General features: G+C 48.0%; 1 protein-coding gene across 1 annotated transcript in view; it reads left to right on the forward strand.

The window, feature by feature from the left end:
* smurf2 (SMAD specific E3 ubiquitin protein ligase 2) overlaps nt 1-18,435 on the forward strand; it is a 31,218-nt gene that overhangs the window by 1,230 nt on the left and 11,553 nt on the right. The window contains exons 2-7 of the mRNA XM_052048151.1: nt 12,395-12,433; nt 13,408-13,516; nt 15,025-15,158; nt 17,777-17,842; nt 18,023-18,107; nt 18,300-18,383. Coding sequence (XP_051904111.1) covers nt 12,395-12,433; nt 13,408-13,516; nt 15,025-15,158; nt 17,777-17,842; nt 18,023-18,107; nt 18,300-18,383 — 517 coding nt within the window. The remainder of the gene's footprint in view (nt 1-12,394; nt 12,434-13,407; nt 13,517-15,024; nt 15,159-17,776; nt 17,843-18,022; nt 18,108-18,299; nt 18,384-18,435) is intronic.

The following is an 18,435-nucleotide window of genomic DNA, read 5'->3' on the forward strand; positions in this document are numbered from 1 at the left end:
TCTTAATTTCCTACGTGTTCGAAGTGCATTTCAAAACGCCTTAAGAAATTGAGGATGAATGTGAGCACAACACTTCACTTATCTTGGCATTGATTCTTTCTTTTTAGGGAAGTGGAATCATCACGTTTTAAAATCCACCAGTGGCATTTGTGACTTAAGCAGTGGTTAAAAAATGTTACTGGGAGTTGTTTGCATCGTCTTCGTTTTTGCAGTCTGCAAATGCATTTGTTGATGGATTACGTGGCTTGAGTGTGAGGCAGCTTGACTTCCTGTCCTTTAGCCATTCTTCTCCAAGTGGAAACTTGTACAGCACGCAGTCATATCAAATTCGTGTGTACATAGACCAGGAAATAATGTTGGGTCTTGACATTAAGCCTTTCAGGGTGGTGTCCCTGTAGGTAACAATACTTAAGGAAATGTAAAATGATGTCTTAACGGCAGATAAGATCGTGAAGCGTGTAGACTCGGTGGCCAAAATACACACAAGTGCATAGCTCACAATGGGTCGTTGAATGGGGGCGATCCAATGTGGACAGCGGGGGTAAATAGAACAAGGATCAACGTAGGTGGATACCATTCTCAATATTAAATATGAGAGATTGTCTCATTTTATTGATGAAATGGAAGTGGGCTTCACAGTGTGAATGTGTGCCGTTCCATAATTGCGTGACGACGCACCGTTGTTCTCCTCTTTAGTGTATGATGCCGTGAACTCCTAAGCGCAACACTCTTGATCACCAAATATCAAAATGTTGAAGCTTTTTTTTTTAGCCCGGTGATAATCTAGTTGAGCTTCCTCCTGCACATTCTCCCTTGGCTGTCTGCTTTTCAACACAAACAGCAATCGAGGTTTACATGAGAGCTCGGTGTTTTGACTGCGAGAAGGGGCCGACGGCGTGGCCTCCTTTTTTTTTTTTTGATCTACTTCCAGGACCCGACCCGCATCACATTCCCCGGGAACTGTTTGTAGACGTGTGGAAGTGCCAAGTGAAATATTGAAGCGAAAGTGTTTTCTGATAGGCGTAAGTCGAGACAACAAGGGCCGATCTTAATGAGAAGGATTAATGACCTGCGCGCATTGCATTGCCAAGTTAACTGCGAGCTTTCCCACCTGTTTACGCTTGTCATAAATCACACATGCGTAATGAGAACGCTACTAAGTATTTGTAACCTGATAAGTCATTTGGACTCGATGCCTTGTTTTGTTGATACGGTAGAACCTCCCTGTGAGGAAAGTCATGTAAAAATAATCGATTCCAGGTTGGAGCTGTCTCCGTTTAAAAAAAAAAAACAAAAAAGAAAATCCTTGATAGATGACATGACCTGTTTTAAAGGCTGGATTGACACTGCAGGGTGGAAGGAGCAAAGTTTGGATGCATGTCATGGCAGCGTTGGAATACGCTTGACGTCGCATATTCCAATTCAAACCGTTTTTGGAGTTTGATAAGAATTTAGGGCGACACATGAGATGGAATGTGAATTCATCTTGACTTGAAGCAAGCCAACATTTTACAAATGCAGGGAGGGGGAGTCCATTCGACCGTGACTGAGTTTGTCACCGTGGTCGGAGACCGCAGTGGTCTCCTGGAATGCCAGGAATGTGAGCCGGCTGTGGAAAAAGGAGAGCGCCGGACCTCATTGACCAGCTCTCGTCCTCCTCCTAACGCCGAGCGACGTTGCAGTGCGGGAAAAAGGAAACGCAATAGGAAGGGACGCCGTCTGCTGCTAAAACCCAAATCTTTGCCGCGCGCTGTCATTATGCGTGTCTTTGTTTAGCGCCGCGCAGCTGTGTATATACAAGCCGGCTCGCACTTCTGCGGCGCTTCACGTGCGCCCAAAGAGTGTCACTGGAGCTGCCTGAAACCCAAATTGGTTTCCGGCCTCCCTGGCTCCATCCAAAACGGGGGCCCGAGGCCGTTTGTGCCCGAGGCGTCACCCCGACATGTCCGTTTTGAACCGGGCGTCTCAGATGTTTGTCCGCTATTAACGTGGGCAAATATGTCAGTCTTCAGTCTTCCCCTGACCACACCCAAAGCGCCTTTCCCGCCCACCATTGCGAGAACGGTCCGAGCTGGTTGCCCTTCAAGATGGCCGCCAGGCAAGAAGACGGGCGGCCAAAAGCTCGTCCCTTTTGACGCACGCGAGCCTTTTGATGGAGATTAGCTTTGATGTGGTTTTCACTCGCTACTCGGGACAGCCGTGCGCTCCCGGTCGCAGCTGCGCGGAAGCCATCTGGGTGGACGCTTCAGACGGGATACATGTGCCCCCGGTCGTCATCGCCGTGCAAACATTTTCCACATTGGCCGTTAACAAGGACACGGTGCACCAGATGAAAAAGACGAGAAGAGCGGAATTTAAAAAAAAAAAAAAAAAAGCAGGCCGCTAATTATCGGTTACTCGGGCGCCATTTGTAAACATTTTCCTTCTTCCTGCCGAGACACTCCCATAACTTTTAACATTGTTCCATCAATTAATGGAGCGGCTGGGGCCTTTTGCTTTCCTGTTGCTTCAGCTGCTCCCGCGTTTGCTCGACCCCCCCAAACGTAGCCAGCAGGAGCCCAGAGGTGGCCCGATGTAGCCGTAGGGAGCCGGCGGCCGAGCTGTCGGAGAGGAAGTGCACCCCGGACCCCCGCCGAGGTTTATGCAAACGTCACCGCGCGGGTGGGTTGTCATAGCAAAGTTGCATGGGAAGTGGACCTCGACGAAATAATGGCACGTGAAATTGCAATTGCAAAAAGAAAAAGTCATTTGATGAACTGTGACGAGTTCCCAATGCAGGTGGGGGGGCGTTTTCAATTTGGAGGAGACAAATTTGAATGTGCCACCTCTGCCCGATTGGGGATTGATACGCTGAACTGCGATTTGTGTGGAGGTCTCTCCCGTCTTACTTTCTGGAAAGCGTGTGTGTTGTTGGCGCAGAAGCCGCCCCCCCGCCCCCCAAAAAAGCCCCACCAGCTGACTGGAGACGTCTGTCTGTGTCTGCGCATGACGTTTGAGGCCCTTCAGTCGCCAAAGGAGACCAGATGAGAGGAGAGTCGTTTATATTCGCACCCGATCACGTTTCGAATGGCATCTCTGCTCAAGTTGAACAAATACACCAGCGCGTTCCTGCACACGCAGGCCGACGGTGGATTACACGTCCAGTTTTTTTTGTTTTTTTTTGGCCCAGATGTGCAAGAATCCCAAAAGAGCAGCACGACTCATTGCTCGCCACTCTTGATGGAGATGGAGATTGACACCATCGCCGTCTGCTTCAACGCGCTTTGCTTGTCTGAATTTCGGTGAAAGAAACGTTTGCCGCCTGCCTTAATTTTTTGTGGGTTTTTTTGCCTTTTTTGTTTACAGGAAATACTCAGTTCCAACATATCGGACATTCGATTTCGTCTTGACTTATTTTTAAAGGACATCCGAACACATTTTTTCTTCTTTATGATCGCCAAGTAGGAAATTTGCGTTTGTTATTGTAGCACAAAGCCAACATCTTCCCGTCGTCTCTGCCTGCAGCGGGCAAAATGCTCAAGTTTGCTTCATGATTAGTAGTTTTTTTTTTAATCCATATTACATTGACGGCAGTTTCGATGGATATCGGTCAGGCGTCTATCGTGATATTTGTTGATATGAAACGATTAGCCGCGGCCTACTCCCAAGTCTCATTCGAAATGAGTATTCCTAAACGGTTGTCGTGATCACTCGTACGTTTTCTCACTTGTAAATGACAGAAAAGAAAAACTAATAATAGGCGGGAAAATAATTTTTAGAGAACGATTGAAGTCGTTTCGGAAGAACCCAAGAAAGGCCCTTTGAGAAGCCTTGCCAAGCGATGATGTCATTGTTGCTCAGGTAAAATCAGGCCTCGCACATGATGTCACGTCTTGATGCCGCGTGCGATCCGCTTCACGCGTGGCTGAAAAAGTTGCCCCCTGACGCAAACCGCCGCGCCGCCGCAGCAGCGTATCTCGGTGAGACATCGACCCGGAATTCACGTCGACCGCCGCCGATGGAAAACCTCCCGTCGCACAATGACGGGAAGGCGCAAAGGAAAAAAGTGCTCCTCGCGTTCCCTTCCTGTGCCATTTGTGTCCTCATCCATTTTTCCGTTTGAAGGATTTCTGACGCTTTCATCTCCCGCCATGACATAACCGTCCCGATCCTTGACGGTTTAACACATTCGCTGGCGGTGTTGATGGTAGGAAAAGGGGGGGGGGGGGACGGTTGAGTGATGTAACTTTTTGTTTCTCGGTCAAGTTGCGAAATCACTGGCCGAAGCCTCCGCGGCGTGCTCCTCGGCTTCTGTGCGATGCACCGGCTCCATTACGTCAGAGGGGGGGGGGGGGGGGGGGAGCCACGCAGCCGCTCGGCTTGGGCCCAGGCCGACTGCCTGTTCGGCACGTTGTAGCGGACGGAGAGATTGATTTGCCTCTCAAATTTGCCAATGTGGCGCCGTTTCCCACTATTGGCAGCTGAAAATAGTTGGGTGGGGGTCAACTCCTCTGTTATGCAACAGCACAAGCCCTGAATCACGGAGGGAAAAGGCGACGTGACATGGGTGAAAAATGTTCTCGCGCTGAAATGGCCGCCCGCCCCTTGTTGGTTTCGCCCGCCGCGCGTGGCGAGTTTCCTCGTTGTAGCCAAACCGGTTCCCGTTTGAAGCGCTCGAATGCCAACATTGTTCGACTCGTTTGCGTCGCGCAGCGCCTGGAAAACGGGTTTGTTCAGAAAGACGTATTTACCAAAACCAATGGCAAACGCAACGGCTTCCTCCATGCTAAAAGCTGTCGACGTAACTTGCTTACAAAATTGCTTTTCAAGAGAGCGGGGGAACCTCTCAAAGTTTTGCGATGCAAAAAAAAAAAGACTCTACGCATGGCCGCTTTTTGATTAGTTTCAACCTTAAAATCATTCCTATTGTTTCCTATTCAAAAGTTTAGGGATGTCCCGGTTCCCGCCCGATCATAAAAATTTCTACGGGCCACAAAGCAACAGAATTATTCAGCGCCATGAACTTTTTTTGCCAACCACCATGACAAATTCAAAAGAAGAAGAGATAAGTAGATACTGCCAAAAGAAAAAAAAATCATTTGATCTGTCTAATCTATCTCGCTAAAGGGAACCTTCTGCTACTTGTCGCGTTAAGCTAACATGAAGCTAGTGTCAGGTGACAACTATATTGTCTGCGGTATGGAAATATTGGTCAGCGGAGGTAAGGTGTGCAAAGAGCGCATTTCCCAATATTCCCTATCAATATTTTATTGATTGACTTGATTTTGAATTTACTACTGAGTAAGGGTCCACCATGCACATGGCGACCCAACTCTCGCGTTTCTCTCTCGTATAAGCCGAGGACCTTCTGTAGATTCTGAATGACGGATGATGAACTGAAACAAAATCTCCACATCGGATAAAGCTTTCTCTCGTCAGTCGTTTCCTCCACAAGAACTGCAGCGTCTTTTACTCCTCCCCCTACCCCCCGCCCCCCACTCTGTTTTTAAGAGACTCTCCACAGATCTGCCGCATGATAGGAAGTGAGGCCCACAAACTGTCAAAACAGCTGCAAATAGCAGCTTCGACCACCGCGAATAAACCACAGAAAATGGAAACTGCTTAGTTATGAAGCCATGATGGAGCTTCGCGACCCGTCTTGTTATTATGAGCGTTGCTGTTCACGTTTGAAACCTCCATTTTAAAAGTAAAATTTAAAAAAAAAACAGCCGGGAAATACCATTTGAGGTTTTTTTTTTTTGCAACTCTTCCAACAAGCAATTCCCCCCCACGACTAGACAACGGATGCACAATGAGTCCGATTCACATGAGATTGAAATATCGTTTGTAGCCAAGGGAGGGGGGGTGGGGAGGGATGTCTGTTTTATGTGAGAGGCACATGCCTGGATGTGCTTGCCGAGATCTTTCAGCACCCCAGCAGGTGCAGCAGAGTCGAATGGATAATCATGATGATTTATGGCCTCTGGAGGCATGACCTTTTGACCTTTGTCCTATGAGAAGCAACCAGAAGACGTACGGCGTCTCATGTCTCTCCCGGGCGACTGTGATTTTCGTGCAGCGGCCGCCCTTTCGCCGAGTCTGTGGTCAAAATGGCCTTTTTTTTCCCTCGCATTGCCAAATTCGATACTCATCGCACAGCTTTGAATGCCGAAGTAATTGTTTGAAATATTTTCCCTTCATTTAAAAAAAATGATTCTCCCGGCACTGCTCTTTGAACAAAACGTGATGCATGGGGGGGGGGGGGGGGTGCGTGTTACTCTTTTTCCTTCCTGAAATTTGAAATCTTGGAAAGGGCTGATCTGAGAGCCATTCGCCAATTTTCCTGGATCTTAAAAGTTCCGTGATGAGTCTGGTGTCTCTACTGTACGTACGCTGGGGGCCGGACCAGATCTTATCAGATGTGACGCTCTGCTCGGGCTGGACGACGGCAGCCTTTTAAGGCCTTCGCGCTGGTCCGTCTTGATGTTGCACTTTGACGTCCAAATCCACGGTGCGCAGAAACGAAGCTTTTTGAAGATTCATCAGTGGCGTTTATTCGAAACTTTAGTTCCTCTCCATTTTCATTTTTCATCGAGCAACGGGGACCACCGATAAGTCTGCGCTTTCAACCTTTGCTGGAATTTCACGTCAAATGAATTTGGATGGAAAAACTCGAAAGCCCCCCTTCAAGCTCATAACACTGGAATCAACTAGGACGGAGAACCAGAGCACGGCCCTCTTGTTCCACATCAGTTGAAGTCTGCCCTAAAATGTTCAAAATATAAACAAACTCTCAGACAGAGTCCATTACATTTTTTTGGGGGGGGGCGGGCAGGGACTGGAATACGTGTTCTGCCAATTACATTTTTCAACTGCGCAGACATCTCGGCTCAGCTCCGTTTACCTTGTTTTGGGGGAAGTCTGCTTTCAATTTCAAAACGTACTCAAACGAACAAAAAAAACAAAGGTGGGAGGGGGGCATGAAGGCGGAGAGGAGACTGAGACAAACCACAAAAGCGCAAGGGACGCTGTGGGATAGGATATGAACCTAAGCATACAGTCCGTGTTTTATTTTGGGCTTTCCTAGCGAGGGATGGGACGCTATATTTTGAGTCCCGCTTCCGGACGGTCAACATCCTGCCGCGGGAGATTGATGAAAGGCTGCTTCGGAGCGGAGTTGATTGTTGTTTACAGGTGAGAAATGCTCGCCATGAAGGTGCACGGTCCAAGGATTGGAATAAAAAGGGGAGGGGGGATGGCAGAGGTAGTGAGCGTGTGTGTAGTGTAGCAAGTGGGAGAGTAGGTTGATCCAAAAATGTCTCTGGGGAGGCGGGACATCACACTGGACTCGCAGAGGAGTCAGGTGGTCAGAAAGGGCGCTCAAGCCGATCTGGTGGTCCTGAAGAGATTTGCGCACGTGAATGGTTCCTTGCAAAAACCGAAGACCGTCTGCTCTTTCTAAAAGGCCGACTGCTCTCCTTTCGCCTCCGATTAAACATTTGACTTCAGGGCAGGGATGGCAATGGTGAAACATTACCAGGCGTGTGTCTGGGTTCCAACACGCCCTGTTTCCTCCCCCTCGCGGTCTCCAGTGTAATGGTTAACCACAGAGCAAGAGACTGGAGGCACTTTGAGCCCCCCCTTTTTTTTTCTTCCCTCCCCGCCGCGCTGCTGTCTTTTTCCCATGCTTCAATGTTTTTGCGTGTGAATGTGGTTCTTCTGTCCGCTTGTATGGCAAAAAGAAAGACGTACGGCTGACTTTTCATCCTCCCATCTGATTGTTACCATGGCGACCCCCCCCCCCCCCAATGTCACATGACCTCTCCCTTCACAGGTGTTTGGCTTGCGTCTGCCGGAGCACATTGATTTGCCCGCACAGTGGAGCTCTTTGTGCCCTCGTCTGGTTGGGCGGGTGTGTGTGTGTGTGGGGGGGGGGGGGGGTCTCAGCACATCCTCTCCCCACAGGTGGAACTCAAACGTCAGGCCAAAGCCCAACGTCTGCCGGCCTTTTGTGTTGAACCGAGGGTTGATAACGGCATCGTCCAATCCGTTGTCATTGATTGTCAGATGACGCTGCGTTTTTTTTTTTAATGACCCACAACCTCATCATAAAAAAAATTAAAAAAATTAAAAAGATATCGGTGTGATGTATGATATTGTTGTCTGACGTACTCCTCTGCACACTTCTCGTGCCGGTGTGATTGATTGACGTCTCGTGTTGATGCATTACGCAGTGGAAAAACTTTGCGCTGACTTATCAATCAGACTATCAATCACTTTATTCAGGTTTAATTTGCTCCAGGAAGCCGAGGAGTCCCATGTTGGTTTTTATTAATTTTCTTGCCCTATTGTGAATTTCTCAGCGGTGGTCCCGTCTGCGTTTCGCCGTCTCTTCGCATCCCTAAAGCTGCAGTGCGACCGGAATGAGAAACGGAGGCAGCACAGAGACGCCCTTCTCTCAGTTTTGCTTCAGTACTCGCCGTCGCTATGACGACAGAGAATTTCAGATGGGCCAAGACGCGAAAGGGTTATTTGATGCTCTTCCGGAGTGGGCGTCTGTGTGTTTTTGTGTGAGACGAGGGTACGGGTCCGATGAAAAGAGTCGGCGCTTTAGAACATTTCTTTCAGAATTTTGTCAACCAACATACATGATGAAAAGGCGCACATACAGTTAAACCCAAAGCGGGTCGTACAGTTTCACTTTTTTATTGGGCCACCATGAGCCAGCTAAGTTTAAAAAAAAGGACTTTCATTCCATTTGTACGTTGCGAGCGCCATTGTCGTATCACAAGACATTTTCAGCACCATTCTCGGGCATATTTATCAAATGTTCCCGCTGTCTCCTCTGATTTTCTGTCTCTGCCGTGTTTTTCTTGCGCTGCGTGCCCAGACCGGTCACATGTTGATGCTGTAACTGAACTAGACACATTTTTCTAATGGATTGACTCTTAACGTATCACTCATGGCACGCTCCATTACCGAGGGGACATATGAGGGAGTGCACTCAAGGCTTTCCCATGCAAGTTTTTTTTTTTTTTAATGATTTGCATTCATGCCACTTTGCATTTGAATCACACTCTTGATAGCCTGCTAAACAACGTTCTGATGATGATTAATATTGGGGAAAAAAAAGGGTTTCCGCACGTGTCTTTATGTAGCCTGAAATTTGGCAAATTCTTGCAAACTTAGCTACTGTCTGGGACAGTCGAATACCACGCCACTCCTCTCTACAGGCAAAAAAAAGAAATGCGGAGCCAGTAAATCATACAGCAGAAGCGTGGATGCTGGCTGAGTGTCTGTGTTTTCATTTTTCTTCAATTTCACTCAGCAAATTTTTTTGACAGTACTTTCTTGCCATTTTTACATTGTAGATGCAGATTTGGAGCTGGGAGTCGCGACTTGGAGTTTGAAGCGGATTACGTGGGACAGGAAAAGTGAACTAATCTCTTTTCGTCAATGGATGCTACAGCTTCGAGTTTGCTTTCAAAACTTAGCTTGTAGCAGACGTGTGCACATTTTCACCTCTGATCCACTGGTGAAAGGACACTTTGATCCTCTCCTCTTTCATCCATAACTGCTTCAAACTACAAAGCGCATGCAGGAAAAGTGGTTAGGATTGCACGACTGTCCGTGTCCTATGTGTTGTGTTGTGTTTTTTTTGGGTTATTTTGACTTCAAAATGGCGCCGCGAGAGTGGCTGCCTTTCCAGCAGCTCCTATATTTTGTTGTTCTACTTCTTCCTTTCATAACTTTGCTGCTGTGAATTGGGAATTTCTCCATTGCGAGACTAATAAAGGGTTTCTTATCTTATCTTATCTTTAAAAAAAAACGTTTCTGCTCATCTGCTGCATCAAGTCAAATCCTGTTGTCCACCCCCCATGCTCAATTGGTAGAGCAAAGTAAAATAATTTGAAGGAAAATGGATTTTTTAAAAAAAAATCCGGAATTTCTTGCTAACCTGCTCCCAACTGGTCTCTAGTGGGCTCAGCAACTTCAAAGTTGCTCTGAAAGTTCACAAGTCTGATGGCGGAGGTGCTTTCTCAAATGTCTGAGGGCTATTTTTCTAATGGATGGAATTTCTAATTGCTCTCCTCGCACTTTTTTTTTTCTTTTCTTTTCAAGCGGCTCTGAAGTTTCAGACTTGCAATTGGCCTCCCTGCTGCCACTGTCTTCCTGCGTCGGCCAGTTTCCTCGCCAGTTGTTGTAATTCATCCCTATGCGCTACGCCTTCCTAAGAATCCTGTGGAGGCATCATTTTAGCGTTCCTCTTCCTGCGCCGTGTGGCTCGCAGAGGACCGCCACGATGCACTTTGATTCCCTCATTGGATAGCGGAACCGAGATCTGCCACCTGTTACCTAAGCCAGACCCCTCTTGCTCCCCCTGTCACAGAATCCAAGTGGCGCATGTTGACATATGCACACACTGGTCTCTGTGCCTGGTAATAATTAGTTGGATAGACGGACGGACTCGCAGTGAACAAGTCTCGGGCTGCGTTTGCTCCAGCACGTGCGCGGCTGTGTGTTCGGGCCGACTGGAATGGATGTATACCAGATGTTGCCGAAATGAGTGGCTTTCTATGGAACGTAACACATTCCCAGGGATGTTTGCGGAAAGAAATTCTTCCTCATCTGTCGAGCATGTTCTGCTCAACCCCCCCCCCCAGCGCCAAGAGGTTATGCGTCTAATTTAACTCGTCTTTTTTTGTTCACATTTTCTCCTCCTGTCTTTCATTGTCGCTACGGTTATTGAATTTGACCTTTTGTGTCTCGATGTATGCACAATACGCAGCGTTGCTACTTTTTTTTTCTTCTTTGATCCATCAAAAAGACGGCGGCGCCCACTTCCCTCTCTTTCTGGGTGAGGGGGGGGGGGGGAATGTTTCGACTTGACCTCAAATAATGCAGCGTGATCTATAGTTGTCTGTGTGTCTGAGTATGTGCGGAATGGGATTGGAGCGCTAGATAAATACGCAGCGGCTGCAGACTGCAGTCTGGCACTATAGGTGTGCCCTTGTCTATTTGTGTGAATACTCCCACCTGCACATGACTCCCCCCACCACCACCCACAACCCCCCAAAAAAGGCGCACCTGGAAGCAAATCACGGATCCAGACTGCCCGCTTTAATGGTGTGGAATGATGATGCTCGGGCTAGTTTGTATTATTGTGTGTACATAGATTCCACCCCCCCCCCACCCCCCAAATAGAAGAGGTTAACTTCTGAATGTTTTTGTGTTTCCCATTGGAAAATATATCTTCAATCACGTGGGGTGGTATCAGGTGTCCCGGTAAAAAAAAAAAAAAAAAAAAGAGTTTTCTGCCAGCTAGCGCAGGCGTCTGTTGTGGAAGTGCGCCGTTTATTGATTGATGTGGATCGTGATTCGTTGGGGGGGGGCGCCGCTTCTCAGAGTGGACTTGGGGAAGTGCAGTCATTTACGCTCGGTTTGCTTCCAACAAACTTCAAACTGCAATTCTGTTTGTGTGGTGTGGACAAGTGTGAATGCAAACAAGCCCCGTTCGAGTTTTGCTGAGACACTTTCCAAATAGATGTGTCGATGCATTCGTGATCTCGGCAGTTAAAGTAAGATGACCTATTTGATACAACAGATATTTGAGTTATTGGTCTCATCAAGTAAAACATACAAATAGATGTTTTTTTTTCTTCCCAGCCTTGGTTCCACTGAATTTAAAAAGATGATTCAAGGTACTGTGTACGAGTTGTGACATCATATACTGTGTGTTAGGCTTCGTTGGAATCGCCTTCTGCTTGTTGCCATCGTGACTAATATTTTAGTGCAGGGAAATGAATCCCAGTCGCTACCCGCGAAGGTTATCAGCTCTTTACTCTTGACCACATTAGTTTTTCGACCATTCATCGCTAATAGAAACTACGCTTGGCTCACTGCCCGTAGCTGTTAATCCAAATGCCCAGATGGTGACGGAGCTTCCTCGTGCATTCACGTTCGCGAGCTTGTGCTGCCTTCGTTTTCTGAGTGGTCGTGGATTTGCGTTCAAAGCGGCTTCCTATCCATGACGCCAATCTGGCCTGGTGTGTTTGTGTTTTACTGAAGTCTGGGAATGCGATTGAGCGTATTTTTGACTCGTATTATCATCTTTTGACTGCATTTGGCTGGTGACCGTTGCAGGACGCACCCCCCCCCTCCCCCCTCTTTGACAAAGTCAGCCGGGATAGGCTCTCTTTCTGGGCAAAACTTGAGTTTGCCTATGATCAACGCTGACATTTTTAGAACATAACATACGATGAGTTACTCGCTGGGATTGTACCGATTAACTTGCAATACTTTGAAGAGTGTTGACGGTGCTGCCAAATGACCTTCAAACTCTACCATTGGCGATGTGGTTTGATACCTTTTGATTTTAGTAATTAATATGACACCCTCCTTTTTTTTTTTTCAGTCCTCTGTGCCAAAAACCTCGTCAAGAAGGACTTCTTCCGTAAGTATGAGCCAAACGACTCTTTTTGTTTTCTTTTTTTCTCTTTAGAAATGTGCTGTAAAGGTATTTTGAGATGAGCAAACATGGGTCATACTATAAAATTCTCCCTTTACTAGCAATCGGCACATCATTTGCACAGATGTGAAGGCTTTACTAAAAACGATTCCTCGGAAATAGACGCTATCTTTCGCTCCGTCATCTTCAACACATAAAGAAAGTTCTATTTTTGTCTGCCTCAATACATTCATGAAATCATTCAAACCGAAAATCGAGTGACGATGCGTCTAGTGCCTTGGGACCACTTTGCACTAAGTGGCCAGGGTAGTGGGGAGGGTGGGGGCCGGGGGGGGGTGTCCTTTTCCCTGGGAAATTGTGCATGCGTTGTGTTTTTGTTTTGGTGTGTTTGGGTCAGGCTGTCATGGTAAATGCGCATGTAAAGGTCGAGTGCTCACTCAGGTGGTTTCTGTGGTGCCCATTCCTGCCATTCCGACGCTGCGGAGCTGAGCAAACATTGCCTTGGTGGGAGTCGGTAGAGAGCAGCACTGAGCCCGTAGATCAGGCTGACCCATTTGTCCCCACTTTGCACTGTGTGTCGCACTTGAATCATTTTTATCCCTCGCCAAGAAAGCGTAACTCAAACGTTTCATTTGTCAAACAGAAATAGAGATATCCTTATACTTTATGCAACCCCCCCCCCCATACCTAACTTAATACCCGCAGAAACAGAAAGGTTGATGATTATTAGCAGCGGCATTTTCCATTGCACACGCCAGTTGTCTGCATCTCGAATTTTGTGCGCTCGGCAGCCACACGCTCATGCGCGACGGCAACCGAAGCCTCGACAACTCCGACGAGCCGACCTCGTCGCTCTCTTTGTCAAGCGAGATTTTTGTATCGGCGCCGATTCCAGGCATGTTTTCCTCATGAAGTCGTCGGCTAATTTGGCGCGCTGGTATTTTTTTCTCTTTTTGTAGGCCTGCCCGATCCTTTTGCGAAGGTGGTCGTGGACGGTTCGGGGCAATGCCACTCGACCGATACTGTGAGGAACACACTTGACCCCAAGTGGAATCAGCACTATGACCTGTGAGTTTACCCACTGTTGTGTTTTTCAATGTTTCCCGCGCAAATGAAACTGTGATGGAAGTTTCCGTGTTTGTTTCCCTCGTTAACCCTTCGTAAGCGCATCTCGGAATGTTAAGATTCCAGCAGAAGCGGCTGTATAAGCTCGCACTTTCCTCGACGCACTTATGACATAACCCGTCAATGCGAACAAACATTTCTAAAAATGTCCCTCGGAACAGGACGTCATACGCCGAAATAGACTCGACTCGTACTTTCTCCCAATGACTGCAACACTTGCATGTCCGCTAAAGTTACCCTGATCTCCTTTTCCAAATATGGCTTGTCCTGTGAAAGTCACCTGGAAAAAAAAAAAATTGCAGACAGAGCGCCTGAGTGAATGCGAGAGTGAAAGTTTCCAATGTTTATCCCACCGACTAGCGTGGCCAACTGCAGAGGAAGCGCTCGTGGAACTTTGTTTGGTTGCTCGGGATACCGCAGTCTCTCTTTTCACCTTGCCAATTTTTTTTTTTTTTTTTTTTATCTGTTCGTGTCACATTTGACTTTCGGTGGGGGGGAAAGTTGCGTGCGCGTATTTACATTTTAAGAGTTTGATGGAGACAGACTCGGGTTTAGCGTAAATCCTTGAGGATTTACTGTGAATGTTTTCTCCAAAGTTAGGTTGAATCTACACCCTCCGAACTCTCAGCTTTAATCCCAATTTAATGGAGGAGAGTTTGTTCGAGGGGGGGGGGGGGTCGACCGATCAACGCAACAAGATATCTGGCCCTAAATTATACTCCACCTGCCGTCCTAATTCAACCTACTGGCACAGTGCAGTCTGGCATATTTATTAGTCTTGTTGTATAAATGTCAGAAAACCTGATTAATCGTGTACGAGGGCTGCTGAAATCAAGTCGGGAAGTCGGAACAAGTTGTCATCTGTCACCAACCTCACCTTAATGCAGTAAATATTTGTATTCAAAACCGTTGCGAGCCATAAATGTAAAACAATCGAATGAAAACCTCCGAGCGCGGCAGTAACTTGGAGTTGAATTCATGCGACTGGTGTCTATCAAAAGACTTTACGTAATGAAAGGACACGGCGGGTGTTGCAGATGTCCCGGACTCGACAGCGCTTCCCTCCCGCCACGTCTGTCTGACCGAGCCGCCGCACTCTCACATCGCACCCCAGACAGGCATTTGGCATGGACTCAAAATGTCCAGACGTCTTACTCACAGACCATTGTTTCATATCCCTTTTGGTAACTGCTATGATAATTACAGCGGGATCCCTTTCTGTCAGTTCTCCAGAGTTTTATTTAGAAGGCGCGAGTCCGCCAGACTACATGTGTCCAAACATGTGGTCGTGTTGTCATCACATTCATAGCTTCACCTGATGTATTAGCAAAGAGACGACGTGGACACTTTTCTGATGCGCTTGCTTCAAAATTTTGGACAAAACAGGCTGCCGTTGTGTCTGTGTGAAAGTATCATGAATATATTTCACGCGTTTGTATTTTTCCCCTCAGATACATCGGGAAATCGGATTCTATCACCATCAGCGTGTGGAACCACAAGAAGATTCATAAGAAACAAGGGGCCGGCTTCCTGGGATGCATCCGCCTTTTGTCCAACGCTATCAACCGCCTTAAAGACACGGGCTGTAAGCGATACTCCGCCTCGGTGTGCACCGTGACATTTTCAAAACGCATTGTCATCATGTAAGTTATCATGAGCCATCCATTATCCCAGCCGCTTATCCTCACAAGGGTCAAAAACAGCCAATCGCTCACGGGGTCAATTTGGAGTGTCGAATCAGCCTGCCGTGCACGTTTTGGAAATGCGGGAATACCCGGAGAAAACCCACGCGGGCAAAGGGGAGAACGTGCAAACTCCACACAGGAAAAGCCGGAGCCGGAATCGAACTCTGCATCGCTGCGCTGTGATGGCAACGCGCTAACACGTGTTAACCGTACCGCCTTTTTATCATTATTCATTCATTCATTTCCCGAGCCGCTTGATCCTCCCTAGGGTCGCGGGGGGTGCTGGAGCCTATCCCAGCTGTCTTCGGGCAGTAGGCGGGGGACACCCTGAATCGGTTGCCAGCCAATCGCAGGGCACAGAGAAACGAACAACCACTCCCACTCACACTCACACCTACGGACAATTTAGAGTGTTCAATCAGCCTGCCATGCATGTTTTTGGAATGTGGGAGGAAACCGGAGCACCCGGAGAAAACCCACACAGGCCCGGAGAGAACATGCAAACTCCACACAGGGAGGCCGGAGCTGGAATCAAACCTGGTACCTCTGCACTGTGAAGCCGATGTGCTAACCACTGGACTACCGGGCCGCCCACTTTTTTATCATTATACGATTGTAAAGGAGACCAGCACAATGGCAACGTTGTCGCTATTAAATCAATTTTAGTGGAAACGTTTGGAAAAAATGTCAAAATTCCCAATTGCCACATAGGCCCCAATGTGTAAAAGGCGAAATATACGGCACAGCAAATTCCTGCGCGCACCCTAACCACTGAATCTACTCCGTTATTAACTAATCAGGGGCTGCAGGAGTGCGGTGTTAAAACAAGTCTGTAGCGGTTACGGACGCAGTTGCCATTACAACGAAACTAAAACAACAGCCAGAGGTTAAATGCCGCGTAAAGTCGTGTCACGTCAAACTCAGACGAGGCCGTAAGTGGGGTGGACCTTCAAACCGCATCACCCTGTCATTACACTAAAAACGGCTGCTCCGAAGAGGCAAACTGGATAAATGAAGATTTAAGCAACGGCTCCGTAATCAAAGTCCATTTATAGGTCTGAAAGGCTGGCATTTGTTTAGAACTCGCACTGAACGTACTCGTCATCCGCTCCTGCTGTCATGGAGGAAGAAGAAATCATCCAGATGATACTCGGACCAAAGGCAACTCTGTGTCGAGGATGCTCGAGCATTACCTCGATAGAACGTAGGGTGATCGGGCAGCCCGCTCAGCCACCTGAGCCACCGTGTCCTCCAAAAGCCGCGATACAACCTGGGACACGAACGCAGAACCGCGCGGTGGAGGTGTTGGACGGGAGTATCAAAACTTTATTCGAAGGGCTTGTTTTCCGCGACGGAGCAAACCTGAACCTTGTGCCGCAGCTGCGTGTGGTTTCGCTCCGCGTTTTCCTTTCTCCTGGCCTCACCTTCACCCCTCAGTGCCCCCCCTCCCCTCCATCTGTTCCCTCCTCCAACACTGAAAGAGACAACAAGAGCGTGCCTTTGGGGACTCGGCCTCCCTCTATATCTGTCTGCTGATCCAGACAGCCGCTCATTTCATGCAGACGTGCATCGCGGTACAACTTGAGACGAGCCGGGTTGGATGCGCATGGAAATGAAGGGAGGTTTTGTCCCATCTGCTCGCCCGAAACGCAGCCTTGGCTTCCATTCCACATTTGCGTTTCATCGTACAGCGCCTTGCCTCGTTCTTTTCCTTTTTTTTTTGTGTATCATCGCAACTGGTTCTGGTTTACGAGGCTGCCCATGTAGTTCAATGACATGCGCCGCAATGTGAGCCAGCGCATTCCTCAAGGCATTTATGTGTGTTTTGTGTTTGTCTCTCTGCGGTTGCTGACCTGCCGCCAGCCTTGTAATGGTTTGACCATTGCCTGTTTCGGTCCCTTGTTTAGTCTAGACAGACATCCTGAGCTGATCTGCATGACACCCAGACAACAGAGAAGAGATAGTGGCCATTTTCATGTCTGCAGGCCATGTTTGTGTATTTCTTTCCTCCCTGCCTGGTGTGTGTGTGTGTGAGTGTCTCTAATTCCAGTCTTTAAGAACTTAATACAAAGAGTTTCCAGACTGGGAAATAGTTCATGTGCATACAAGGACTTGAGTGGAATAGTGCAGGCTTTGTACTGACATTTGCCAACGTGTTGTTTGACCTTTGCTTTTGAACTGAAGGCCGCGCTCTACCGATGCCCGGTCAGATTTTACAGCCTGTGGACAACAGTGCGTCTTTTTTTTGGGGGGGGGGGGGGGTGCACCCTCAATATATGGCTTGGGGATGGGGAGAGCTAGATAAGCAGATGAGCGTGTAACTGAGGTAGAGGGAGATGATGCAGAAGAGTCTAATTTCCCCAATGAGGAAAATGTGTCCCACTTCTTCATTGAATATTTTTTTTACACTTAGCTGTATGAAACTGATGAAGCGTGTCTTCTCCCATCTGATCTTTCTAACCTCATTTCCTGTTTGTCTCTCCGATTTTTTTTCTTTTCATCTGTGTTCCCTCCACAGACCAGAGACTAGACTTGAACAAACTGAGTCCGAATGACAGTGACACGGTCAGAGGTCAGATCGTGGGTAAGTTCACGAGGACACACAAACATGGATCAGATCTCACACAAACTGTCGTCACTTGAACAGGCCAGTAAAAAAAAAAAAAAAAAAAAGAGGAATGAATAAAAACGTAACCGGGCTTGCCCTATCATCGGTTGTCTCGTAATTCCAGTTTGTGCATCTGTCTGCCATGTGTTGCCGCAGTGAGCTTGCAGTCCAGAGACCGGATAGGCACAGGAGGCCCAGTGGTAGACTGCAGTCGACTGTTTGACAACGATCTTCCAGACGGGTGAGTCTGTTTGGGGGGGCGGGAGGGAGGCGGGGGGGGGGGGGTCTCTAGTCGTCTGAGGGGGGGAGCTTTGTAGACAGTGATGCAAGTCCGAAAAAATACACTCTGCTATACGAAATATGGAAATTCATACGACCCCCCCTGGCCACATCACAAGATCCGCTCACCGCTGTGCACGGTTTCTGATTCCAGCTGGGAGGAGAGGAGAACCGCATCTGGACGAATCCAGTACTTGAACCACATCACGCGCACCACACAGTGGGAGAGGCCGACCAGGTGAGTCCGTCGCGTCGCCGGCAACAAAAGACTTCCATGTTTCAGCCCAAAA

The sequence above is a fragment of the Hippocampus zosterae genome, chromosome 17, assembly GCF_025434085.1.
Source record: "Hippocampus zosterae strain Florida chromosome 17, ASM2543408v3, whole genome shotgun sequence".
Lineage (NCBI taxonomy): Eukaryota > Metazoa > Chordata > Actinopteri > Syngnathiformes > Syngnathidae > Hippocampus > Hippocampus zosterae.